We start from the raw sequence: 25,138 nt of genomic DNA, 5'->3' as shown, positions 1-25,138 counted from the left end.
AGATCAAGTGCCCCTGGCTCTGGGTCCCATCGCAGGGATGCAGATACATGTGGAGTCAAGATCCCAGGGCCAGCCTCAGCAGGTGTTGACAGTTGCAGTGAGAACCTGCAGGAGCTGGGCCATAGCTCAGCAGAACACAGGAGGCTCTGGGAGCAGAATGTGTCACTGGTGTGGTGGGGAGGGCTGTGGGCACATGGGCCTGAGTTTGGGTCACCTGGGGAGTGTGCAGGTGCTAGTGAGTGAGAGAGAGGGAGGCTGAGAACAAGTGTGGCCAGGGCCAGACCCTAGGGTGGGGAGCCAATCCTAGTGACCTGTTTTGGCTCATGCTGTTATGGCCCTGGGACCAATGGTGGGCCCAGAAAAACATGCCTAGCCTGGCTGTGGTGCCCAGCAGGCTCCTCCCTCACTCCAGCTGGGACTCCTAAGCAGGAGGCTCAGTGGGATGTGGGGTTGAGGAGATGGAGAGGTAGGAATTTGAGGTTCAGACCATATACCAGCCTAGGAGCTGTGCTGGTAACCAGGATGTAACCAGGATCGCTCTGTGGCTGTCCCCTCCCAACAGGACACTGGAATTAGTCCATCCGGCTCAGCCTCCCTGCCACTTCCCACCCAGGCATCCTTCCTGAAGCTCCTCTCAGTCCTCAGGCCAGGCTCCATGGTTCTCCACCCCAGGGACCCACAGAGACTCACAGAAGAAGACAGAATGGGTCCAACCAGCCACATATAATCACCTCCTGTAAGAAGTCATGCCACACAAAGGAAAGGCTACAGTGTCTCCAGGGGAGCTCCAGCTACCCTGGAAACTCCTGCTCAATAGCTCTCACCTCCTGTGTGCCTGGTGGGAGAGGGGGTAAGAAAACAACAGGGAGAGAACCACACAGCCAGGATTTTAGTAATGGAAGATCATAGGGGTCATTGAGCCTCATAACCTTTTTTTGTGGTGTTGAAGCCTGCCCTGAGAATCTACTAAAAGGTATGGATGGAACTGTCCTCAGAAAAACACGCACATGTGCAATTTCAAAGTCACAGAGTCCCTAGGTCCCACCATGCACAGGTGGGAAGTCCCTAAGTTTTTGCTAGGAGGGACACTGAAGCCCAGGGAGGGAGTGTGGCACTTGTCCTGAGTCCCCTGGGTTAATCTGCAACAGTGCTTGAGGGTATGGACATGTCAGAGGCTCAGAGTCTGGTGGCACCCCCCCCCCCTTTACACACACAGCTGGGGGATTGTTTCCTGGGAGAGTTGGCCTTGAGGGGGTGGTGTGGGCAAGTCCAATCCGGTTCTTGTCAGCTGGTGCCCCAGGGTGGGGGTTGGGGGGATGAGGCTGGGATAAAGCCTCCCCAGCCCCAAGAGCCTGGCTCTCCTGGCTGCCTTGAACAGGCTGCCCACCTGGCTGCAAGAGTTAGCAGTGTGGCGCAGAGACCAGCACTGCTCCCCTGCAACCCTTCCGCAGCATCACATCCCTCAAGCCAGGCCTCACTCCCCCCAGAGGAGGCCAGGCAGGGACACCATGCTGCTGCGTGCCCTCCTCTATGGGGTGTTGTGGGCACTGGCTTATGGGTAAGCAGCCCACCCTGTATCCCTCCCATTAAGATCTTCCTGCTGCTGCCCTCTGCCCGGAGACCCTCAGGGCACCAGCCCCCTCCCCACCCCACCCCCACCCCCCGCCCTGGGCTGCTCTCTCCACCTTGTGGTTTCAGTAACTCCTGGAAGTTCATTCTTATGGATGGGAGTGGGGTCCCAAGTGACAGGGCTTCTGGGAGGCCAAGGGACAGCTGTGGTTCCCCCTTCTTGGCCAGGCGGTGGTGTGAGTGGACAGAGACAATCCATGTGGAAGAGGAAGTAGCCCCTCGCCAGGAGGACCTGGTGCCCTGCACCAGTCTCTACCATTACAATCGCCTGGGCTGGCGGCCGGCCCTGCCCTGGAGTGGCCGTGCAGGGCTCACGGGGCCACCAGTGCCTGGACTCTGTCCCATCTACAAGTGAGTGAGGGTCAGAGCCTGCACTGTCTACCAGGAAGGAAGGGATGACAGCCGGACATCCTGAGACGGGGAGGGCTGGGGAGGCCCTGGCAGAAGCAGGCATTTGGGAAGCAGGTCGTGGGTGGGCCCAGAGAAGGGTGGAGAGTGCAAGCTTGGAGTGGGTGGATGAGTGAGCACCAACAGCAGGCTAAGCCACAAGTGGCACCGGGTCTGCTCCCTCTGCCAGCCCCCTAGACATCTTCCCAATGTCCTTCTCAATTTGCATGTGAGAACATTAAGGCCAAGAGGGGAAAATTGCGAGACAAGGCTCCTCACAGAATAGATGGCCAGACTAAATGTCCCAGGCCCTTTCCTGTGGTGAGGCTGGACTGGGCACTAACACTTCTCCCCGTGTCCTCCTTCTCCGTGGGTGCAGGCCCCCGGAAACCCGGCCTGCCACGTGGAACCGGACAGTGAGGGCATGCTGCCCAGGCTGGGGCGGCACCCACTGCACTGAGGGTAAGTGCCTGAGCAGGTTGGGGTGAGCGGTACCTTCTGGGGGCTCCTGGGCAGGAGAGGGAAACCCACATCTATAGTTTAGGAGCGGTGCAGGCTGCCTGAGGAAGGGAGCAGGCCAGGCTGAAAGTCCCAGCTGCCCCCATACGTACTGTCTGATTCCTCTCCATTCTCTCTTCTGCCCACCACAGCTCTCGCCAAAGCCGGCCCTGCCAGCCACTGCTTTGCCACCTGGCATTGCCAGCTGCTGGCAGGCTCAGTTAATGCTTCAGCAGGCAGCCTGGAGGAGTGCTGCTCCCAGCCCTGGGGACACAGCTGGTGGAACGGCAGCTCCCAGGCCTGCCTCAGCTGTTCCAGCCAGCGCCTCCCAGGTGGGTCCACAGACCCTGGCATTCACCACCCCCATGGAGGTGTTGAGCTCTGGGTCTTGTTCAGGGCCCTGGCTGCTCCTCTTCCCGCCACAGTGACTGTGCCCTGCCCTCCTGCCTCCTGCTCTGCTGGGAGCCCTGTGTCCTGTGCCTGAGCAGAGGCTTACTAGTGGTGTGTCTTGCCAGGCAACACCTCTTCCCCGGCCCTCCTGCAGCCCCTGGCAGGGGCCGTGGGCCAGCTCTGGAGCCAGCGCCAGCGTCCCTCAGCCACCTGTGCCACCTGGTCTGGCTTCCACTACCGTACCTTTGATGGGCGCCACTACCACTTCCTGGGCCGCTGCACCTACCTGCTGGCAGGCGTGGCTGATTCCACCTGGGCTGTCCACCTGCGGCCTGGGGGCCACTGTCCCCAGCCTAGGAACTGTCAGTCGGTGAGGTGCAGGAGCCGGGGATGGCCCCAGGGAAGGGCAGCACAGGGGAGGTGAGCCACTGATCCCTTTGCACTCTGCGTCCTCCCAGGTTCGTGTGGCAATGGGCCCTGAGGAGGTGCTGGTCCAGGCTGGCGACGTCTCTGTGAATGGGCAGCTGGTCCCCAAGGGGGAGTCTCGGCTGCTCCACGGTGAGGGCATGGTGGGGCAAGAGACTGACTGCCCAGGGTCTTACTGGCCCCTCTTCGTCAGGCTGCCCACCTTCTGGGCAGGTTCAGAAGAGCAGCTGAGGTCAGCTTACAACCCAGCCTCTGCCTCCTCTCCCCCAACACTGCTGGTGGAAGGGGTCTGGAAATGAGAAACCGCCTTCCCTGCCCCATTAACTCCCTCAGAGTGCAGCCTTGGGCAAGTCCCTCAGCTTAACTGCCCCAACATCAGGGGAGCATCAAGCCTCAGTTTCCCCATGGGCCTTGGAAGTGTATGATGAGGAAGCACTCTGGGGCTAATCGAGGGGAGGCTCTCCTGCTGGAAGCTTTGTCCTGGCTGGGATCCCAGGGGCGAGGTGGGGGTGGGCTTCCGTGTGCCTGTGTGTATGTGCACACGCATGTATGTGTGTGGGTGTATGGGAGATAAAGTGCAGAGCTCTCTGGAGTTGTGAGATTTCTTCCCTGCTCCTGTCCTCTGAGCTGCTCCAGCCCTGCTGTAGAGGTGGGAGGGGTGAGGAGAGTGGCCACAGGAAACCAAGTGACCCCCTCCCCCTGCCCAGGGTTGAGCCTGCAGTGGCAGGGGGACTGGCTGGTGCTGTCAGGGGGCCTGGGAGTCGTTGTGCGGCTGGACAGGTCCAGTGCAGTCTCCATCTCGGTGGACCATGAGCTCTGGGGACTGACACAGGGCCTCTGTGGTCTCTATAATGGCCGGCCTGAGGGTAAGTGGAGATGCAGCTGGGTAGTGGGTACAGGAGGGAGGGAGACACAGGAGACCTCAGGTCCCACACCCCTACCTCACCTGTCCTCAGACGACTTTGTGGAACCGGGCGGGGAACTGGCCATGTTAGCTGCCACCTTTGGGAATTCCTGGAGGCTCCCTGACTCTGAGGTGAGACTGCCCTCCTGGGGCCCTGTCCCCACCTGCCTGCCCTCTCCTGGCTTCTCAGCCCCGGCCACTGCTCCTACTCCTCCCAGCCTTTGTTCTGTCTTCATCTCTGGTCTGTTCCCAGGATGGGATGGGCTGTCTCCCAGAGCTGGGCCCTGGAGTCCCACAGGGAGCCCAGCTACCTGCTGTAAGCTGACTGTGGGGGCATGCATCTGCCCCCCTGGCCCAGTAGCTGCTCATGGAACCTCTTTCCTCTCCCCACTGGGGCTTGCCACCCTGCCGCTGTCCATAGCCCCAGGATGGGCACTGCAGTAGGACCTTGAACTGGATACAAGGAAAGTGGTCACCTTCTGGGTGTCCTGGTTAATGTCCCTCACCACTGCCATCTGGCTTGCCTCTGTTTGTCACCAGCCTGGGTGTCTGGATGCAGTGGAGGTGGCCCAGGGCTGTGAGGGCCTCCTGGGGGACACAGGGGCAGGAGTTGAACCAGGCCGACTGCGAGCGGAAGCCCAGGACGTGTGCCACCAACTGCTGGACAGTCCATTCCGGCAGTGCCATGCCCAGGTATGGGTAGTGATAGGGATGGTATCTGGCTCCGAGGGGTCAGTGCTACAGAGGTGCCAGTTAGGTAAACTGGTCCTGCCACTAGATTGCTTTGGGCCATTATTCTAGCCAGGTCCCTCTCTGCCCTCAGCTCTGTCTCTGGGGTATGCAATGTCTCATATACAGGATCTCAGAGCAATTTTCCAGTACTCGTTCTGTTTGTTTATCAATCTGGGGATAACAGAAGCAGAGGTGGCAGGTACTGGCGAGAAGGCACTTATGGGCTGAGGGGCTGTCCATTCTTGGCAGGTTCCCCCAGATGAATACCACGAGGCCTGCCTCGTTGCCTACTGTGCAGGGGCCATGGCAGGCAGCAGTTGGGAGGAGCTACGGCAGACCGTGTGCACCACCTTCACCATCTACGCCCAGACCTGTGCCAAGCAGCGTGTCCACGTGCACTGGCGGAAGCCTGGCTTCTGTGGTACTGACTGGGCCTCCTGCCCTGCAGAACTGACCAATGGCCTTCCTCTGCCACCTCCCAGGGCCTCCCACCTCCTCGGGGCCAGGTCTGGCAGAGGACTACAGCCCCTCTTCTGTGCCCACAGAGCGCCTGTGCCCTGGGGGCCAGCTCTACTCGGACTGCGTCTCCTCCTGCCCACGCAGCTGCTCAGCAGTGGGTGAGGCCGAGGAGCCGTCCTGCCGAGAAGAGTGTGTGAGCGGCTGTGAGTGCCCGGTCGGCCTCTTCTGGGATGGCGCCCTCTGTGTGCCCGTTGCCCGATGCCCCTGCTACCACCGGCGCCAGCGCTATGCCCCTGGTGACACTGTGCACCAGCTGTGTAACCCATGGTGGGTCTCCAGGCCTTGCTGAGGGTGGTGGCTGTGTGGTTCTCTCTGATTCCCACTTTTATGCTGTATCTGCAGCCTGCCTCCCCCAAATAGCGAGCCTGCTCCCGGGCCTCCCGCACAGATCTGCCACCTCTCCCGGCATGATGGGTGGTCCTGCTGACACCTGGCTAATGCCCTCTACCCCTTCTAGGAATGGTGGGGGGAGAAAAGGTACTGGGATGCTGGGGAAGGAAGTCCTCTCCAGCTCAGCTGATGCCACATGACTCTGTGCCCACAGCGTGTGCCGGGATGGCCTCTGGCACTGTGCCCAGGCCCGGTGCCCTGCTGAGTGTGCAGTGGGCGGGGACGGCCACTACCTCACGTTTGATGGGCGGAGCTTCTCCTTCCGAGGCAGCCAGGGTTGCCGCTACAACTTGGTGCAGGTGGGCAGAGGACAAGCTCCCGGAAGGGGTAGGGGGGTCTTGCTAGAGCTGGGGCCTGCCTAGGGGGTATCCTGGTGACTGCAAGGAAAGCATTAAAGAAATCAACAAAGCTCACAGCCATGCAAGGAAAAGCTGAGTGAGACCCACTGTTGTGGGGAGATGGCTCTGCAGTCCCAGGGCCTACATTCGGTTTCCCACCTGCTCCTTAGGCGCCCCAGGAGAGTCTCCCTGTCCTCACTACCCCAGCCCAGGGCCTCAAAAGCAAACTGTCCCCATAGTCCCCTCTCACACATGGGACAGGCTGGGTTCATCACGGGCCACTTCAGGCAAGACAGCCACAGGGAATGTGAAGTGCTCCTTCCCACTCCAGCCCACTCCCAAAAAAGTCAGGTCACTTCCCGGGCTCAGGTGCAGGCCCTGTTCTGTTCAGCCCATTGGAGTCTCATCAGTCATCTCTCCACCTAACTACTGGGTCATTCCCGCTGCTTTACAAGCAGCATGGTGTCCTCAGGTGACTGGTGGCCACCCTCCTGACACAGCACACACAGCCAAGGATGCACATGTATATACATGCACACAAACACACACACACACACCCCAGCCCTTGGCCAGGGCCGGGCCTCACCTACCCCCGGCTGTACTGAAGGTATTCTGTAGAGAAGGTTCACAGAGGCCTACCCAGAGAACCTGAGGCTCTGCCCCCGCCCCCCAGGACTACACGAAGGGGCAGCTGCGGATCACGCTGGAGCACGGGGCCTGCGACTCTGGCAGCTGCCTCCACGCCCTCTCTGTCTCTCTGGGAGATACCCATGTCCAGCTCAGGGACTCAGGTAACCTCAGCTCCGCCTCCTCAGGCCACTCACCAGGCCTTTGTCCTCTCTCCTCCCACCACTTGGAGGCCAAGACTGTCCCCTGCCTCAACTTCCGCCAGTCTTCCAGATCTGAAGCAGACACTGTCCTGGGAAAATTTTCTAAGGCATCTTCTGACCTGTCTTTGGGGGGAAAAGAAAGCCATACGGTGAGGAGAGTCCGGGAGGCCTGGTGGTGTGACTAGGCCTGGCAGGCCCTCTCAGCACTGTGCTCCATACCTCCCCCTCCCCCTTTCTCTCTGCATCTCTGTTTATTCATGGCTTTCTCACATGCTGACCTCAAAGAGAAAGGGACAGGCAAAAATGGATGCTGGAGGAAGGGGGGGGGGGGGCTCAAGTAGGACAGGTGACGTCCAGAGGTCATTCTATTTGAGGCCCTGACACCGGCCCTCCCACTTCCCCCCAAGGTCCTTCCCTCCTTGCAGCCCCCTACTCACACCTGCTGCCCCAACTGCCCTCATCAGGCTCCTTGTTCCAGGAGCTGTCCTGGTTGATGGTGAGGATGTGCGCTTGCCCTGGACTGGTGCTAGAGGGCTCAGCATCTTCCATGCCTCCTCTACCTTCCTGATGCTGCGCTGGCCAGGGGCCCGACTCCTCTGGGGGCTATCTGACCCGGCAGCCTACATCACCTTGGACCCTCGGCTTGCCCATCAGGTGTGCCAGGGTGGTGGGTGAATGGATGGGCCAGGCCACAGTGGGACTGGATGTGACTGTCCCCTGTGCACTCCTGTGGCCCAGGTGCAGGGCTTGTGTGGCACCTTCACCTGGAACCAGTGGGATGACTTCCTGACACCGGCAGGGGACGTGGAGACCAGCGTTGCTGCCTTCACTAGCAAGTTCCAGGTGCTGGGCAAGGAAAGCTGCCCCCCAGGGGACAATGCCCCCCTCTCTCCTTGCAGCATCCACTCCCAGCACCACACTTTTGCAGAGGCAGCCTGTGCCATCCTGCAAGGCTCAACCTTCCAGGTAGCCAGCTTGGGCTCCTTCCTCTCCTGTAAGATGGGAAAACACCTGCTCTACCCTCCTTCTGGGCTTTGGGGAGGATTAAGGGAGACAGACGGCCTTAACCACAGAGCTGCTGAAAGGGAGGGCACAGTGGGGACTTGAGGGGATGGGGCTATCCGTGGGGGAGGAGCTGACCCACTTCCTGTCTCCCTCCCAGGAGTGCCACGGGCTGGTGGACAGGGAGCCATTCCGGCTGCGCTGCCTGGCAGCCGTGTGTGGCTGTGCCGCCGGCAGGGACTGCCTGTGCCCAGTGCTTTCTGCCTATGCGCGCCGCTGTGCCCAGGAGGGGGCCCCGCCTCTCTGGAGGAATGAAACCCTCTGCCGTGAGTCCCTGGGCCCAGCCAGACCCAGCTCGTTTCCCAGCCTCCTTTTAGGAGTAGCTGGGGAGAACCTCTGAACTTGAGGGTTTTGCTGGACTTATTATTCCCCTGGGGGAGGCACAGGAGGTGTAGTCAGAGCTGGCATTGGCTGTGCCCCTGACCCGCATGTATCCCTGTGCCCAGCTGTGCTGTGTCCTGGAGGCCAGGAGTACCAGGAGTGTGCTCCGGTGTGTGGTCTGCACTGTGGACAGCCAGAAGACTGCGGGGAGCTGGGTGGCTGTGTGGCTGGTTGTAACTGCCCCCCAGGGCTGCTGTGGGACCCCGAGGGCCAGTGTGTGCCCCCCAGCCTTTGCTCCTGCCAGCTTGGAGCCCGCCGCTATGCACCTGGCAGTGCCATCACAAAGGACTGCAACCACTGGTGAGGGTGGCAGCCTCTGAGGCAAAGGCAGCACCTAGTGTGACACAGAGGAGCTTCTGAGAGAGTGGGCTGGGCTGTGTCTGGGACGGGGTGGGGGCTGGGGCACTAGGGTCCAGAAAGCTCTTTCATGTATACTTTCTCAGAATAATCTAGTGAAGTAGGAAGCGGAAGGATTGATCCCACTTTGCAGATCAGAAAACAGGCTCAGATGGGTTTGACAGCTTGTTAATGAGAAAGAAAAGCGGGTTTGGGGCCAGTATCCAAGGCTTGGTGGGTGAGGGTGAGGCTCTGGTGGAACCTGTCTCCTACCCAGGCTGAGAGATAGGGCTCAATGTTTTGGCCCAGAGACTGGCCCAGCTGGGGAAGCAGGGGCGCCAGTGTTTGTCCCCAGCATGGTCATTTGGCTTTTGGGAGGTGAGCTGCTCAGGTCTCTGGTGTCAGGACTTTGCCCTCAACATTGGAGGATACAGACACCTGGGTGCCCAGTGTCGGGGCCCTGAGACTCTCACCAGGTCAGATCGGGGCATGGCTCTTACTCCCTTCCTCCCATCCGCTGGCAGTGTCTGCCAGGACAGGGGTCTCTGGAACTGCACAGCTCACCGCTGCCCCCCACAGCAGACATTCTGCCCCCGGGAGCTTGTCTACGCCCCTGGTGCCTGCCTCCTCACCTGCGACAGCCCCAGCGCCAACCTCTCCTGCCCCACAGGTGGCACTGACAGCTGTGTCTGTCCCCCAGGCACCGTGCTGCTGGTGAGGCTGGGAAGGGGCTACATGGGGCAGTGGGGTGGTCTTCCCAAAGCCAGGGTACTGTCTGTTCCCCCTAGCTGCCCCAAAGGGTAGGCAGAGCCATTAGGCAGCTCTCTGCAGTGCCCCTTGTCCCTGCCCTCTGCCCAGGAGGAACGCTGTGTGCCTCCTGACCTCTGTCCCTGCCGTCACAGTGGGCGGTGGTACCCACCCAATGCCACCATCCAGGAAGACTGCAATGTTTGGTATGTCCAGCCCCCAGGACCTGGAACTCTTTGACTCCATGACCCCAAGCTCCCTCCACTAGAAGAGGGTGGTGGTGGCAGGTGGGATAGGAAGTCCAGGCTGGCATGGATGATGGGAACCCTCCAAGCTCCCTCCACAACTGAAGGCCCCACTGGTGTTCTTTGGAACCCAGGCCAGCTGCATGCCCCATGCACAGCTGCCAGGGCCCCCTCAGTGACTCTGTATCCCACCCCCAACCCTGTCTGCAGTGTGTGCCTGGACCGGCAGTGGCACTGCACAAAGCATCAGTGCAGTGGTTGGTGCCAGGCATCCGGCGCCCCCCACTATGTGACCTTTGATGGACTGGCCCTCACCTTCCCTGGGGCCTGTGAGTACCTGCTGGTGCGAGAGGCCAGCGGCCACTTCAGTGTCTCTGCCCAGAACCTTCCCTGCGGGGCCAGTGGCCTCACCTGCACCAAGGCACTGGCTGTGCATCTGGAGACCACTGTCGTGCACCTGCTCAGAGGTGGGTGCACTGCCTGTGGAGAGGTGGGGTGCACTAGCCTGGCATCACAGCTCCCCAGGGCTCCCTGTAATCCCCTCACAGCCACCTCCCTGGGCCTGGTGCTTCTCCTCATGGTTGGGACCTGTAGCTCTGGGAGAGTACCTGAATTCAAGACACAGAGGAGTTGAATGCCTTGCCAGGGACATGTAGGTAGAGAACACAAGAAGCATGCATGGCAAGGCCATTTACGCCAGGCTGGGCCTGAATGTGTCTGTTCCTCCACAGGCCGGGCGGTGATGGTGAATGGGGTGAGCATTACACCCCCCAAGGTCTACACAGGCCCTGGGCTGAGCCTGCGCCAAGCTGGCCTCTTCCTGCTGCTGACAACCCGCCTGGGCCTCACCCTGCTCTGGGATGGAGGTCAGCTCCCTGCCCACTTGATCTGCACTCGGTCTTAGCACCAAGGGGCTGGACTCTGCCAAACCCTCCCTCCCACTGCCTGATGGTCCCTCTTCCTGACCCACGTAGCTCCAAAGTCAAGGCTGAGCACCCCTCGCCCACCCAGGGCAGATTCCCAGACTGACCACCCCTCTCCTAGCCTCTGCTCCATTCCCCCAGCCCAGCTGCCGCCCCTAACTCTCAGACCAAGCGGGTCAGTTTCCAAATGATGTTTGCATAATTCTATTGTTCTTTATCCTGAAAGCAATATCACTTCAGCAAAGCAACATTTAGAAAACACTAAGTTTTAGAGAGGAAATGCAAATAAATCTCATAACATCCCATCACCCAGACACAGGCAGTTGGCGGTTTAGAAATAGAACTGTGACTGGGAAACTGAGGGAAGCCCAAATAACCCTCCTACGGACTTGGCTCAGCACAGTGGTGCTGTCCCCAAGCTTGCAGTCACTGAGAGCTGCGGCAGTGGGAGATCTCACTGTCCATCCTGGAGCCCAGTTCTTCATCCAGAATCTGGCCAGATGGAGAATATTCCTACTTACTCCCCAGCCTGGCTCCAATTAGAAAAAGAAAATGGCACTGCTACTTCTCACCCCCACCCCCACCCCCACCCCAAATGTAGGTCTGTTTATGTATCACCATCAATCACTCCCCCAAGAAAGAAGGCACCAGCACCTCCTGTTGGTGGGGGTGGGGACCATGACCATGCAGGAGGGTACCCACACACCTTGGGTCTTGTCTCCCCACCGAGGCCCTGGTGAGGGCCCCAGGGTCATTTGTCCATGATGCTGCTGCCAGGCACCCGGGTCCTGGTGCAGCTCTCTCCCCAGTTCCGTGGCCGAGTGGCTGGGTTGTGTGGAGACTTTGACGGAGATGCCAGTAATGACCTGCGGAGCCGCCAGGGAGTCCTGGAGCCCACAGCTGAGCTAGCTGCCCACTCCTGGCGCCTCAGTCCCCTCTGTCCTGAGCCAGGAGACCTGCCGCACCCCTGCACTGTGAGCCCAGCAGGAAAGGGAGAAGGGAGGTGGGGGTTCCGGAGCCTGGGTCCAAGGAGGGCTTCCGGCTGGCCAGGCGCTGTATACAAGTGCATCTGTGCCTACAGGTGAACGCCCACCGGGCCGGCTGGGCTCGGGCCCGCTGCGGGGTGATGCTGCAGCCACTTTTTGCCCAGTGCCACTCCACAGTGGCCCCACAGCAGCACTACGAGTGGTGTGTTTACGATGCCTGCGGGTGAGGAGCGGCCGGCCTGCTGAGGGGTGAAGGTTGGGGGGACCAGGTTCTGAGGGTGCTGAGCTGAGTGCTCCCTCCCACAGCTGCGATTCGGGAGGTGACTGTGAGTGCCTCTGCTCTGCCATCGCCACCTACGCAGACGAGTGTGCCCGGCACGGCCACCATGTGCGCTGGCGCAGCCAGGAGCTATGCCGTGAGTGTACCTGCCCTCCCACCCGCCCCACGCTCAGCCAGCCAGCATTTCAGGTGCTCAAGGGCAAACATGGCTTGAGTGCTCACTGTGGGCCAGGTGCTTTTCTAGATGAACAAAGTAGATACCAATGGCTGCCACACAGAGCCGACATGTTCCAAAGTGCCTGAGGGAAGTCTCCATGTGTCCTGTGTACTCCATGGGTGTCACATTCGGCTAGCTCATCCAGTACCATTGCAAACTAGTACCTTTGCAGCTTGGCGAACCAAGCCTCTCTCCTCTCTACCCAGCCCTGCAGTGTGAAGGCGGACAGGTGTATGAGGCCTGTGGGCCCACATGTCCCCCAACCTGCCATGACCACCAGTCTGTGCCTGAGTGGCACTGCCGGGCAGTTGCCTGCGTGGAAGGCTGCTTCTGCCCTGAGGGGACCCTGCTGCATGGTGTGTAGAGGCAGAACGGGCGGAGGGGAGGGGGCACTGGGACTGGGAAAGGGCCACGAGGCCATGGGGGGCAGGGCAGGGCCAGGAGCACTGTGCCACTTTCTCCCGGAGCCCTGCTGTCTGTGCTCTCAGGAGGAAGCTGCGTGGAGCCGGCTGCCTGCCCCTGTGAGTGGGGTGGCAGCTCCTTCCCGCCAGGGACTGTGCTGCAGAAGGACTGCGGGAACTGGTGAGTGAGGTGGGCTAGGGGGTGCTTAGAGGAGCCTTGCCGGTGCTGATCCCGGGGCTCTGTGTGCTCAGTACGTGCCAGGAAAGCCAGTGGCACTGTGGCAGTGATGGTACCCACTGTGAGGAGCTGGTGCCTGGCTGTGCAGAGGGAGAGGCCCCATGCCGGGAGAGCGGGCACTGTGTGCCCCATGAGTGGCTTTGTGACAACCAGGATGACTGTGGCGATGGTTCAGACGAGGATGGTGAGTGTCCTCGCCTGTGTGTGGCAATGACAGGGACGGGAAACTGGGTTTACTAGGGCTGCAGCAGGTGCCCCCAGAGTGGCTTCCCCCTGCTGCCCCACTGTTCCCACTGCCGGAGCTACGACTTGTAAGGGCTGAGGTGTGGGTAGGGTGTTTGCTCCTGCTGGGGCTGGGGCTTCTCTAGGATCTTTCAACAGTGTCTTGAGCCTGTTCACTTGCCCTATGCCAGGCTGTGCCACCCCAGGCTGTGGTGAGGGGCAGATGTCCTGCAGCTCTGGCCACTGCCTGCCCCTGGCCCTGCTCTGTGATGGGCAGGATGATTGTGGAGATGGCATGGATGAGCAAGGCTGCCCGTGCCCACCAGACTCATTGGCCTGTGCTGATGGGCACTGCCTGCCCCCCGCCCTGCTGTGCGATGGGCACCCTGACTGCCCAGATGCTGCTGATGAAGAATCCTGTCTGGGTGAGTTGCCCCACCCTGCACTCCTGCCCACCAGGCACCCCTCACACACACATACACACACACGGCCCAACTCCACATGAGTCCATCCTTGTTTGGCCAGGTTCCCCCTATGTGTTCCCAGCACTGAGAGTCAGGACAGTGGTTGTTGGAACAGCTCCTCCCTTCTGGTTGCAGGGCAGGTGGACTGCGTGCCTGGGGAGGTGTTCTGTGCTGATGGTACCTGTGTGCGGGCCTTCCAGCTCTGTGACGGAGCCTGGGACTGCCCTGATGGCGCGGATGAGGGGCCTGGGCATTGCCCCCTGCCCTCTCTGCCGGTGCCCCCCGCTGGCACCTTGCCTGGCCCATCCACTGGCTCTGTGGACACTGCACCAAATTCCTCCGCCAGCAGCGGCGCTGGTGAGTCTCCAGCGGGGACTGGTGTGAGAAGGTTGGCTGGGTCTGGCCAAGAGAGGGAGGGTGGGAGAGGGCTTTGGCTGCGGCGCTCTGCGGTGAGACGCAGCCGGCAGACTTCCAGACCTGGAAGGGAGGAGAGGGCTTCTTAGGGGGATTGAAGGAGCCCAGCCCTTACTTCCAAGCCGTTAAGGCCTCCCTGAGCGAAAAGGGAGTGTAGTGGAAGTTCCTGGGCCAAGGAGGCAGCAAAATGCAGGAGGGGTCTGACCTCGGGGAGGGGCTGGAGGTGGAGTAAGGGGCGGGGGCCAGGGCGGGCCTGCAGCGCGGAAGGGCCTGCGGCTGCGATCGCATCGTGAGACACGCCCAGGGCGGTGGAGCCGGTTGTGCGTCGCCCAGGGTGTCACCGGGTGCCCGCCGCAGCGCCTCCCTGCGGCCCCTGGGAGTTCCTGTGCGGCAGCGGCGAGTGCACACCGCGGGGCTGGCGCTGCGACGCCGAGGAGGACTGCACCGACGGCAGTGACGAGCGCGGCTGCGGCCGGCCCTGTGAGCCGCACCACGTGCCCTGCGCCAGCGGCCCGCACTGCGTGGCCCCGGGGCAGTTCTGCGACGGCGTGCGGCAGTGCCCCGACGGCTCCGACGAGGCTCCCGACGCCTGCGGTGAGCGCCCTGCGCGCGCCTCTCCCCGCTTGCGCACGGTCCCCCGCCAACGCCCCCTGCCGCCCCCAGGGGGCGCAGCTAGAGAATGATGGAGGTGCGGGGGCATCTGAATAATCCGTGCCGCTTTCCTCACTCCTCTGCTCTTTTGCAAGAAACATTCTATTTAAAACTTTTCTGCCCCCTCACCCAGCCCTGGGGAGAGAATTTAGTCTTGGCCCACAGCTAGGCAAGAAGGGTCAAAATGGAGTGGGTCTCTGTGGAGGGCTTCTCTGTCCCAAGCTTCTCCCCGCCACACCTGAGTGGAGCACTCCGTGTCCCCTGCAAATCAGTCCTACAGGTGCTGGCCACCCCTCCCCAGGCCTGCCTGCCCCTCCTTCAGCGTCCTGTGAGCCTGATACTGCCCCCTGTTGGCTCTGCTCCTACCTGCCCCTTCCCAGTGCCAGCTCCTCTTCCCCAAGGGGCCAGGAGGGGCAACAGGCCAAGTCCAGTGGTATCCACAGGCTCCACCCAGCTGCCGCCCTGCCCCGGCCTCTTCCCCTGCGGCTTGGCTCCCTGGCTATGCCTGAAGCCAGAGCAGCTCTGTGACGGGAGCCCTGACTGTCCCCAGGGTGACGACGAGCTGGGCTGTGGTACGGACACTTTGTTCCCACGATGGGGGTGGGGGGGTATGGTTGTGTGGGCCAGGAAGAGAGCCCTCCCCCCCATGACTGTTTTCGCTCTTCTTCCCCAGAGAGGCTGCCAGCCCCAGGAGGCCCCAACAGGACAGGGGACCCCTGCCCAGAATACACTTGCCCAAATGGCGTCTGCATTGGTTTCCAGCTGGTGAGATTGGGGAACGGGGTGGAGAAGGCAGAGACATTGTGCCCCCCGCCCCAGTATAGCGGGAGCCCTGAGCGACCCTCACCCTGCTCCCCAGGTGTGTGATGGGCAGCCCGACTGCACGTTGGCAGGGGAGGCAGGGCCCTCCCCAGAAGAACAGGGTTGCGGGGCCTGGAGCCCCTGGAGCCCGTGGAGCCCGTGCAGCCAGACCTGCGGGCCTGGGGTGCAGGGCCGGAGCCGCCGCTGCTCCCCACCCAGTGTTCCAGTGCTGCAGTACTGCCCAGGCCCCGAGCACCAGTCTCAGGCCTGCTTCACTGTGGCCTGCCCAGGTGAGTGGCCTGGGCCATGAGGGAGGGGCAGAGGGCAGTGGGGCCGGTGCAGTGGAGGTGTGAGGAAGGCCACTGGGCCCGCCTCGAAGCTTCCTGCCCTTCCCCTTCCCAGTGGACGGTGAGTGGAGCTCCTGGTCACCCTGGTCTGTGTGCTCTGACCCATGCCAAGGGACTGTGACACGGCAGCGCCAGTGCCACCCGCCCCAGAATGGAGGCCAGGCCTGTGCCTTGCTGCCTGGAGGCCCTCACAGCACCCGCCAAACTAGTGAGTAGAAGGGAGGAGGGCCTCAGGTGGGGCACAGGTGGGCCCTGCTGCAGGGGGGAGGTTTGCCTCTGCTGCAGGCCCACCCGCCCTGACCTCTGACCTCTGCTTCATCTCAGAGCCCTGCTCCCAGGACGGCTGCCCCAATGCCACCTGCTTGGGGGAGCTAGTGTTCTGGCCCTGTGCCCCCTGCCCTCTGACCTGTGATGACATCTCTGTCCAGGCCAGGTGCCCACCTGACCATTCCTGCAGCAGCCCAGGTACGGGAACTCTAGGCCCAGGGTCAGGCTCTGTATCTGTGAATGGAAGCCTCACCCTGGGCCTTCCTAGGCTGCTGGTGCCCAGAAGGGCAGGTGCTGGGCAGTGAGGGGCGGTGTGTGTGGCCTCGGCAGTGTCCCTGCCTGGTGGATGGTGCCCGCTACTGGCCGGGGCAGCACATCAAGACCAACTGCCGACTCTGTGTCTGCCAAGATGGGAGGCCGCGACGCTGCCGGCCCAACCCAGACTGTGCAGGTGGGGCCTTGCTTTGCCTTCCTTGGGCTCCCTGTCCCATCCCTGGGCCACCCAGGCCCTCTTCCTGGCCTGACTCTTGCCCTGCACCCCTAGTGAGCTGTGGCTGGTCATCTTGGTCCCCCTGGGCCGAGTGCCTGGGCCCTTGTGGGAGCCAGAGCATCCAATGGTCCTTCCGGAGTCCCAACAACCCCCGCCTCGTGGGCCAAGGTCACCAATGCCGTGGCATCCACCGCAAGGCCCGCAGGTGCTGTGCCCCACCCCAGGGACCCATCTTCACCCCCACCTCCTCCTCAGGCAGCTTCCTGTGTGGCCCTTCACATGCCAGCAACTCTGCATCCATCACAGACTCCCAGTTAGGACCCCGGCCCTGTGGACCCCCATGTCTAAACCCCAGTACTCCCAGCATCTTTGGGGATCCCCAGTCCTCTCTTATTTCAGTTTTCTTCCCCTTAGATCCAAAAGCAGGGTAGACAAAGTCTACAAATGCTGCTTGATAAATCCAGCGCAGGAGTGGGACCTTGGGCCTCTGGAGGTGCCTGGCTGAGGCTCACAGGGTCCCCACTGGGCTGGCACAAATTGTCTCCCTCCTTTTGTAGGCCACTTGCAGTTTTCAGGTGCAGGGGTTGGGTGGGGGATAGGGTGACCAGATATCCCCACTCGTCCTGAGTCCCAGGAATCTCCATACATAGTCCCAGTAAACCAGAGGATTGGTCACCCTGGGGCCCCCTCACAGGCCAGTGCCAACCCTCCCTCCCTAGGTGCCAGACGGAGCCGTGTGAGGGCTGTGAGCAGAGGGGCCAGGCCCACCGTGTTGGGGAGCGCTGGCGTGGGGGCCCCTGCCTTGTGTGCCAGTGTCTACACAACCACACTGCACACTGCTCCCCCTACTGCCCACTGGGCAGCTGCCCCGAGGTGAGGTGTCTGGGAGTGGGGTGGGCAGAGGCTGGGCTCGGAGGAGGTGGACAGGTGCCTGACTTCCATGCCCTGCAGGGCTGGGTCCTAGTGGAAGGCGTGGGAGAAGCGTGTTGTCACTGTGCCCTGCCTGGTGAGTGGGTCTGGGGTGTGGCAGGGCAGCCCTAAGGGCAGGGGAATGTGGCAGGGGTTCTTGGAGAGAGCCGAGGATGGTGGCATGGAGCAGGGGGTCAGGGGGCCAGCCAGACACCCAGCCTCAGGATGATGGGAAACCTGGTGCTAGACCCTGGAGAGGGAATGAGCCCTCTGGGGCTTGTCCCTGTGCGCTCTCTCTCTCTCTCTCCTTGCCTCCCCTGTCCCATTGGGGCATTCTGCTTCTCCACCCTTGAGGGTGCCCCCCTCTCTCCAGGCCAGGCATGCTTGCTTCCCTGTCTCCTGCAGAGCAGCCAAGATACAGGTGGGCTTTATCTTGCTAAGATGCTTTTTCAAGAGCATCTTTACTTGGAAATGAGTTGCAAATGAAATAGGAAAGGAGCGAAGGTTCAAAAATGGGTGTAACTTATGGGTCCAACTTCCTTATCCTAAAAGTGCACCCACAGGTTGCTGAGGTTAGGATGGAGTTGGCATGGACAGTTGTACAGGTTGTTCACTGCACAGGTTAGCTGGCGAGGAGTAACTGGACTCTAGCCTGCAAAACTGGACCTGAATAGAAACACACAAATATGCCCCATTTATGACAGCAGCCTGGCTGTCTTGGTCCAAAAATGGCTTAAGATTGGCAATTTTGTTCCACATTCTCTATTCAGTAGAGGTGACAACCTACAATTCACATCAAGGAGAGGAGGTAGGGCTTTTCCAGTTAGGAGGTTGTTCCCGGGAAGCAGGGAACAAGAAAGCAGGGAGAAGCCTGGAGTGTTGGGCTGAGGACTGGTGTGAGCCTCTCTTGGGCTCTGCCTCCTGACCCTTGAGTGTTGTCAACAGGAGAAAACCACACAGTGTCTCCAGTGGCCACTCCTGCCCAAGCTGCAGAGCCCAGTCCCCAGATTGGACCCCGTCTGACCACCTACATCCTGCCTTCACTGGGTGGTAAGAGCTGCGTGCCTTCAGGATGGGTGTCGAGAGGGGACATGTTGCCCAACCTGGAAGGGGGCCCAGGACCCCTGGCATCCCATGCAGTGGAGGACATCCTAAGAGTGTGGGAGTCACCCCATCTGAAGTGGCCTCCCCTGATTCTGCCATCTTAGGACCAACCTCTGGTCCTGGGCTAAGCTCAGCTGGCTGAGCCTTTCAGATTTGCTGGCTCTACTTGGCTTCCTAACATGCGGGACAGCCCCTGCCAGCCCCTGTCCTTCCTCCCCAGCTCCGTCCTCCCCTCCCCAGCTCCGTCCTCCCCTCCCCAGCTCCGTCCTCCCTGCCCAGCTCCGTCCTCCCCCTCCCCAGCTCCGTCCTCCCCTCCCCAGCTCCGTCCTCTCCTCCCCAGCTCCGTCCTCCCCTGCCCAGCTCTGTCCTCCCCTCCCCAGCTCCGTCCTCCCCTGCCCAGCTCCGTCCTCCCTCCCTAGCTCCGTCCTCCCCTCCCCAGCTCAGTTCTCCCTGCCCAGCTCCGTCCTCTCCTCCCCAGCTCCGTCCTCCCCTCCCCAGCTCCGTCCTCCCATCCCCAGCCTCTGTCCTTTCTGTGTCCAGACCCCTGCTACGCTCCCCTGCACCTGCCCCAGCTGCCCGAGGAGGGTCTACACGCATTGCCCCAGAAGCTGGAGCACCTCCTGGTGGCTCCCACCAAGGTTCCCCGCCCTCAGGCATGGAGCCCGGGAGAGCACTACCTGCAGCTGGACCTGCTGCAGCCCCGAAACCTAACTGGTGAGCAGGGAGTCTGAGGTGGACAGAGGAGGTGTGAAAGGACAGTGATGGGGGCTGGGGTGAGGTGGGGCAGGGGTGCCTCCCTCAGCTCTGGTCCTTGCCCTGGCCCTGGCCTCTCCCCAGGCATCATCGTGCAGGGCGCTCGTCCCTCCAGTGCTTACGCCACCAGCTTCTCCCTCCAGTTCAGCAGTGATGGTCTGCACTGGCATGACTATCATGACATCATGCCGGGCACCCTGCCTCCACCCAAGGTACCACCCATGGGCCCTTGTGCCAGTAACCCACCATGCCACTTTGTCATTGTCCCCAAGCTCCTTTCAGTCTCCCCAAGGAGCAGGCCCTACACCTGTTGCTTGTCGGACACCTGTAAGTAGCAGGGACTGTGCTCTGTGGAGCAGAGGACCCCGGGGCCGCTGTTAAGTGGACTTGAGAAACCACTGAAGTGGCTCAGGGCAGGCATGCAAAATTCTACAGCTGGGGGTAGAAGGGAGCTGTCAAATTCACTGACAACTCCAGGGAGTGCAGACCCACTTGGGTCCCCGTGGAGCAGCCTGGGCCATGCCCTGCCCTCCTGGTGTGCATCCTCCCTGGGGAGACAAAGCCTGTGAAGTGCTTGGTCACCCTCACTGTCAGGAGCACCTGCTCTGTGCCAGGTGCCAGGCCGAGCTGTGGTGCCACAGCAGTGAGCACCCCCTGGCCTCTGCTCTTAGAGCCCTGCTTGCTCAGTGGAAGGAGCTTCAGCCAGGACCCACGTGGCAACTGCAGGAAGACTCATGGAACCCTGCCTTGAAGGCTGTGGGACGTGGACAGGGCAGAGAGAAGGGGCCTCCAGCAGAGCCATGGTCAGCAGGTGCTCTCTGCTGCAGCTTGTCCCTGGAAGTCAGGGTGGCGAGGCCCCCGAGGTGTGGACATTTGGCCAGATGGTGCAGGCGAGGTACATCCGCGTGTGGCCCGGTGATGTCCCCCGCAACAACGTTCAGCACAGCGTCTTCCTGCGGGCTGAGCTGCTGGGCTGTGAGACAGGTACAGGCTGGGCTGCAGAGGAGGGAGCGGGAGTGGGATAACAGGAGCCTTCAGCAACACCCCACCCCCACCCCCACCCCTGCAGTGTCCCCGCCAGTGTCCCCATGCCCAGGCGCCAGGCACCGCTGTGAGAATGGTGAGTGTGTCCCAACGGGAGGTGTGTGCGATGGTGTTGCAGACTGCACAGACAGCTCTGATGAGGAAGGCTGCTGGCCTCTGCCTGCAGGCACTGGCAGGTATGGTGTGGCCCCTGCCCAGTTGCACCCTGCCTAGACGTGGACCCAGCAGGGGGAGGTGCCCTGTGCTGCCTGGGCATCAGTGGTCTCAATATGGCTGCTGCACCAGCAGCCGCAGCCATCACCTGGAACTGGTTGGAAATGCAGGTTCTTAGGCCCCACACAGCCCTGCAGGATGGAACCCATGGATGTGTTTTGCAACCCCCCTGCTGATTCTAACACGAGCTTGAGTAAAGAGCCACTGTTGGGAGCCCTGCCTTTGTGCTTTGTGCCTTGCCTGAATGCTCCACCCTGGCCCAGAGACCCCCAACCTCCCGATTGGGTAGGGGGTGTCTCTGAGGCTGCGAGAGCCCCTCTGGTGGTTTGTCTTCCCAGAGTCCATTCCACAGCCAAGACCCCAGCCCTCTCCATGCAGTCAGGACAGCTGTCACACCCCCAGCCCGGGGAGGTGAGTGGGAAGCTGTGGGGCCGGCACCAGGGCACAGCCTGGACCTCATTGGCTCTCAGGGCCTGGCCCTGCCCTGTCGTCTTCTCCAACCTCAGTGGTGTCTCCTCCCTCTGTATTCCCTGGTGCTGCTCTGTGTCAGGCCTGGGAGCCTCAGGCTAGCCAGAGCTGGGTGGCGGGCAGGGGTGGAGGGGTGGACAGAAGTGCAGGGATGCGTGGGGCAGAGCACTGCCCTAGGGGCCAGAGAGGCCAGCTCCAGGGCACCTGCTCTCAGACTGGGACAAGAACTGTGCCTGGGGATGCCAGAGGTTGGGGGAGGTGTCCCAGGGAGAAGAGGGGGCAGGGCCTTTCCCACAAAGGATCAGAGTGTGTGTGTGTGTATGTGTGTGTTTGGACAGAGATGTCTGGGAAACAAGAGCTAATGTGGATTACACTGATGAGCCAGTGACACTAGTGCCCCAGAACCCGTGAGGGTGGTAGGCAGGCCCTGAGGGGGCCCAGTGCAGAGATGAGAACCCACCTCACTTGCAGGAGAATCAGCTCCATCCTCAGCGCTGCCCTGGGCCACGGAGGAGACACAGAGAAAATGGGGAGGGGGCACAGTGGGACTGTGGGTGACTGAGCTGCATCCGCCGTGGGAATGAGAGGGTGGTGCTGGATGGGCCTGCAGTGCACCGGGTGCCTGAGCCCTCTCCCTCCCTCCGCAGAGACTGGCAGAGACTGGACTCTGGCCTGCCCAGCAGGGGTCACTCATGCCTCCTACAGGTATCTGCACAAACTCCAGGTCTCCTCTTACAGCCTTCCAGAGCAAACGGTAGTTATCTCTCAGAGGCTTCCAACACGGAGCACCTTGGCCGCAGCTAGGTCCTGCCGTGTGCACCTTCCTGGATTCCAGGGTGTGACAGGGAGGCTCCTGCGGCTGGCCCCTAGCATGGACTCCCTCTGCTCGCCCACTCACCCGGCCGGGTCCCCCTTTCTGAAGTGCTTACTGGCACAGAGTCTCCAAGTGGGCATGGGTGTGGGCAAGATCACCAAGTTAGCCTGTCCCCAACCAGGACAAGGAAGGTGTCCCCTACCTGGCCATGTGCCAGCCTCCCCAGACTACCTGTTATTCACCTGTGCCGCAACCCAGGGAAAGGCAGCCAGGGAGGAGAGTGAGGCATGGGCTGTGGGAGACATTGGGCAGCCCCACAACACGTGTCTGGCTTCAGTTTCCCCATCCATGAGACAAGGGAGTGTCCTAGGCACCCTGTACCTGCCTTCCCTGTGGGTTTGAATGGAAGTTGTTCAGAAGCTTGGCTGAACAACTGTTTTTATTTCAATTGATTTATTTTCATTTTATTTGAAAGAGGTCAGTGGGGAGGTAGGAGCGGGCAGGAGAAATCTCCCACCTGTGGCTTCACTCTCTAGATGCCTGCAACAACCAGGGTAGCAAGCCAGGAGCCTGGACCTCAATCCGGGTCTTCCATGTATGTGGCAAGGACCCAAGTACTTGAAGCACTACCCGCTGCCTCCCACAGTGCATGTTAGTGGGAAGCTGGAATCGGCAGTGAACCCAGACTGGAGTCCAGGCACTTGGATGTGGGATGTGGGCGTTCCCAGCAGCATCTGACCCCTGAGCCAGACTCAGGAGCTGGACCATGTTTCTGTGTCTTTGGTGAGGAGCAGAGAAAGCAGCCATCCTCAGGTCCATAGCAGGTCGACCCACGGGACAGTCTGCTCTGGCTCTGAACGTGAAGGCTGCCTCTGAAGGTGAAATGAGATTGCCAGAAAATGAGATTTCAATGTCCTTTTCACTGTGGCTGCCAGGAAGCTCAACACTAGGTTTTTCAATTATACAGCAAATCTCTGGCGGGGTTAATCTTTCTGTTTCTCAGTAAGCATCTTTTATAGTGACCTTGCCATTTATGTCTTTTAGAGACTTAAGTATAAACCTCAGATCAAAACTGGGCTTTCCACTGCCTTCAGTTAGAACCCTCCTGGTGCTACCCTTTTTGGGCTGAGGATTCTCAGAAGGTGGGGTGTGGCCTGTGGTAGCTGTCATTGCACCCCTGCAGGATCCTGGGGTCCCCCTGAGGGCCTGGGTCACTCCCTGTCACAGGAAGGTGAGCTGTGCACACCTCCCCCGCCTCTCTCCTCCACCCACAGAGAAGACAGTGAGTCCGGTCCCAGCCCCCGAGGCTCCTCATCCAGGTTCTGGGGAATCTGAGCCAACCGTGACCACCGCCCCCACATCCCAGTCGCGACCCAGAATGGCTGCTGTGACCATGCTCCCCCTACGCCCGGTGCCTCCAGGGACCCTGGCTGGTGAGATTGCGTACCCTGCCAGTGTCCAAAGCCTGGGTGAGCCTGACTTCCCTGGGGGGTTGGCTGCTTTTCTCAAAGCCATTTTGGTGGAACCAAGCCTCGATCCCAGCCTCCTGATCCAATTTACTCCTCGAGGCAGAGAGGGGGCTCTCTAGATGCCAAGAGCAGGGAGGTTGAGGACCTCTGGGACATGACAGGAGGGATGGGGCAGGTGGGACCCTGGTCAGCTGGCTCTGATGGTGCCCGCAGGCCAGAGCGTCACCCCGGCGCCCTTCCCACTCGTGCGGTGCAGCCCTGGCCAGATGCCCTGTGAGGTCCTGGGCTGTGTGGAGCCCAAGCAGCTGTGTGATGGGACGGAGGATTGCCTCGATGGCTCTGACGAGAGGCGCTGTGGTGAGTGTGGGACCCGCAGGCTCCCTGACAGTCAGTCTGTGCCATCCTGTTCAGTTTGGGGAAGCCCCGTCCTCTGTTTCTAGCTCATAAGGGAAGGATCTCGCAGGGGCTTGGGGCAGCAGGGAGTGGAGAGAAACTGAAAGGGTAAAAATGAGTATGTGTGTCTTTGGGGATGGGACAGGTCTTCTGTCTTCTGTGTGACCTGAGGAAACTCACCTGCCCATTAATCCATTCACCCATTGTCTGTCCATCCATCCATCCACCCATCTAAACATACATCCATCTATCCACCTATCCATCCATACATCCATACATATACACATCATCCACTCATTCACCCATCTAAACACCCAAACATCCACCTATCCACCCACCTACCCACTATCCAAGCATCCATCTATTCATACATGCACCCATCTGCAACTCACTTATCCGTCCTCCCATCTTCCAATCGGGAGAGGAGAAACCAAGTGTTAACCAGTCACAGGAAGGCGCTCAGGGGGTACCATGCAGGGCCAGGGTACCCACAGGCATGCACTGCTCTTGTGGATGCTCTGGTCTCTCTCCGTGGACACCCTGCGAGCCTCTGTCGAACAGAGAGCCTGTGTCAGAGCCTGTGCAGACCAAAGGTCCTGTGATCTCAGCCGTGCACCGTGGCAGGTCTGCTTTGGGCATGGGCTGTGGGTGGCACCAGGAGGAAGGGGAGGCCAGCACCCCTGGCCAGCCAGCATTTTTCCACTCTTGGCTGGAGGTTGAAGGGGCTCAGTTTTATCTTTCAGCCAGAAGTCACTTCTGTTGCTCCCTTGTCCCCACCCCTGCCTCCTGGGCAGCAAGCCCACTGCCCTTCACGGTGCCCACCACGGCCCTGCCTGGCTTGCCGGCTTCCCAAGCCCTCTGCTCCCCAAGGCAAGTGAGCTGTGGCAGCGGGGAATGCCTGCCTGCTGAGCAGCAATGTGACCTGAAGCCCGACTGCCAGGATGGCTCAGATGAGGATGGCTGTGGTACGTGAGGGTTGGGGCGGTGGCAGCCCTGTGGGCCCTGCTCCTGCCTGAGTCGGCTCTGAGCTCTGCGTCCCCTGTCGCTGGCAGTGGACTGCGTGCTGGCTCCCTGGTCTGGCTGGAGCAGCTGCAGCCACAGCTGCGGCCTGGGCCTCACCTTCCAGCGCCGAGATCTGCTGCGGCCTCCCCTGCCTGGGGGCAACTGCCTGCTGGAGAGACTCCGCAGCCAGTCCTGCTTCCTGCAGGCCTGCCCAGGTAGCCTGGAACCCTGGGCCCCCTCATGGCCCTTCCCATGTGGGAAGCCCTGTGGAGTGCCCACCTAAGACCCTCACCAGGGCAGCACCCCCCGCCCCGTCCCCATGGCCCAGTCTCTGACCCTGGGACTTGAGGAGCATGGTGCCTTTGCACCCCTGACCCTGCCCCTTCTGCCCTGCCCGAGTGGCCTTGAAGGAAGACGGAGGGTGTCCTGGAGGACATCGGTCAGAGCCAGATGT

The 25,138-nt window shown here is 61.1% G+C and overlaps 1 protein-coding gene across 1 annotated transcript in view; it reads left to right on the top strand.

Moving 5' to 3' along the window:
* Positions 1-1,508: 1,508 nt before the first annotated feature.
* Positions 1,509-25,138, top strand: part of SSPOP (SCO-spondin) — a 50,502-nt gene continuing 26,872 nt past the window's right edge. The window contains exons 1-48 of the mRNA XM_089299377.1: positions 1,509-1,558; positions 2,396-2,432; positions 2,612-2,846; positions 3,030-3,274; positions 3,363-3,462; positions 4,038-4,196; positions 4,287-4,366; positions 4,775-4,927; positions 5,216-5,387; positions 5,512-5,752; positions 6,030-6,174; positions 6,887-7,004; positions 7,522-7,697; positions 7,782-8,009; positions 8,206-8,371; positions 8,552-8,786; positions 9,347-9,536; positions 9,681-9,775; positions 10,025-10,281; positions 10,546-10,680; positions 11,515-11,711; positions 11,819-11,946; positions 12,030-12,139; positions 12,427-12,576; positions 12,709-12,802; positions 12,874-13,043; positions 13,273-13,506; positions 13,681-13,902; positions 14,317-14,553; positions 15,284-15,375; positions 15,470-15,701; positions 15,814-15,966; positions 16,083-16,223; positions 16,294-16,476; positions 16,570-16,720; positions 17,235-17,388; positions 17,467-17,521; positions 18,370-18,474; positions 19,069-19,242; positions 19,366-19,493; positions 20,109-20,265; positions 20,351-20,501; positions 20,877-20,949; positions 21,654-21,711; positions 23,095-23,253; positions 23,503-23,646; positions 24,477-24,647; positions 24,735-24,899. Coding sequence (XP_089155503.1) covers positions 1,509-1,558; positions 2,396-2,432; positions 2,612-2,846; positions 3,030-3,274; positions 3,363-3,462; positions 4,038-4,196; positions 4,287-4,366; positions 4,775-4,927; positions 5,216-5,387; positions 5,512-5,752; positions 6,030-6,174; positions 6,887-7,004; positions 7,522-7,697; positions 7,782-8,009; positions 8,206-8,371; positions 8,552-8,786; positions 9,347-9,536; positions 9,681-9,775; positions 10,025-10,281; positions 10,546-10,680; positions 11,515-11,711; positions 11,819-11,946; positions 12,030-12,139; positions 12,427-12,576; positions 12,709-12,802; positions 12,874-13,043; positions 13,273-13,506; positions 13,681-13,902; positions 14,317-14,553; positions 15,284-15,375; positions 15,470-15,701; positions 15,814-15,966; positions 16,083-16,223; positions 16,294-16,476; positions 16,570-16,720; positions 17,235-17,388; positions 17,467-17,521; positions 18,370-18,474; positions 19,069-19,242; positions 19,366-19,493; positions 20,109-20,265; positions 20,351-20,501; positions 20,877-20,949; positions 21,654-21,711; positions 23,095-23,253; positions 23,503-23,646; positions 24,477-24,647; positions 24,735-24,899 — 7,405 coding nt within the window. The remainder of the gene's footprint in view (positions 1,559-2,395; positions 2,433-2,611; positions 2,847-3,029; positions 3,275-3,362; positions 3,463-4,037; positions 4,197-4,286; positions 4,367-4,774; positions 4,928-5,215; positions 5,388-5,511; positions 5,753-6,029; positions 6,175-6,886; positions 7,005-7,521; positions 7,698-7,781; positions 8,010-8,205; positions 8,372-8,551; positions 8,787-9,346; positions 9,537-9,680; positions 9,776-10,024; positions 10,282-10,545; positions 10,681-11,514; positions 11,712-11,818; positions 11,947-12,029; positions 12,140-12,426; positions 12,577-12,708; positions 12,803-12,873; positions 13,044-13,272; positions 13,507-13,680; positions 13,903-14,316; positions 14,554-15,283; positions 15,376-15,469; positions 15,702-15,813; positions 15,967-16,082; positions 16,224-16,293; positions 16,477-16,569; positions 16,721-17,234; positions 17,389-17,466; positions 17,522-18,369; positions 18,475-19,068; positions 19,243-19,365; positions 19,494-20,108; positions 20,266-20,350; positions 20,502-20,876; positions 20,950-21,653; positions 21,712-23,094; positions 23,254-23,502; positions 23,647-24,476; positions 24,648-24,734; positions 24,900-25,138) is intronic.

This window comes from Oryctolagus cuniculus, chromosome 7, assembly GCF_051225735.1.
Source record: "Oryctolagus cuniculus isolate XC-2025 breed Fujian yellow rabbit chromosome 7, ASM5122573v1, whole genome shotgun sequence".
NCBI classification, from domain to species: Eukaryota; Metazoa; Chordata; class Mammalia; order Lagomorpha; family Leporidae; genus Oryctolagus; species Oryctolagus cuniculus.
Note: the sequence above shows the minus strand (reverse complement) of the source record. Positions and strands in the feature narration are given on the sequence as shown.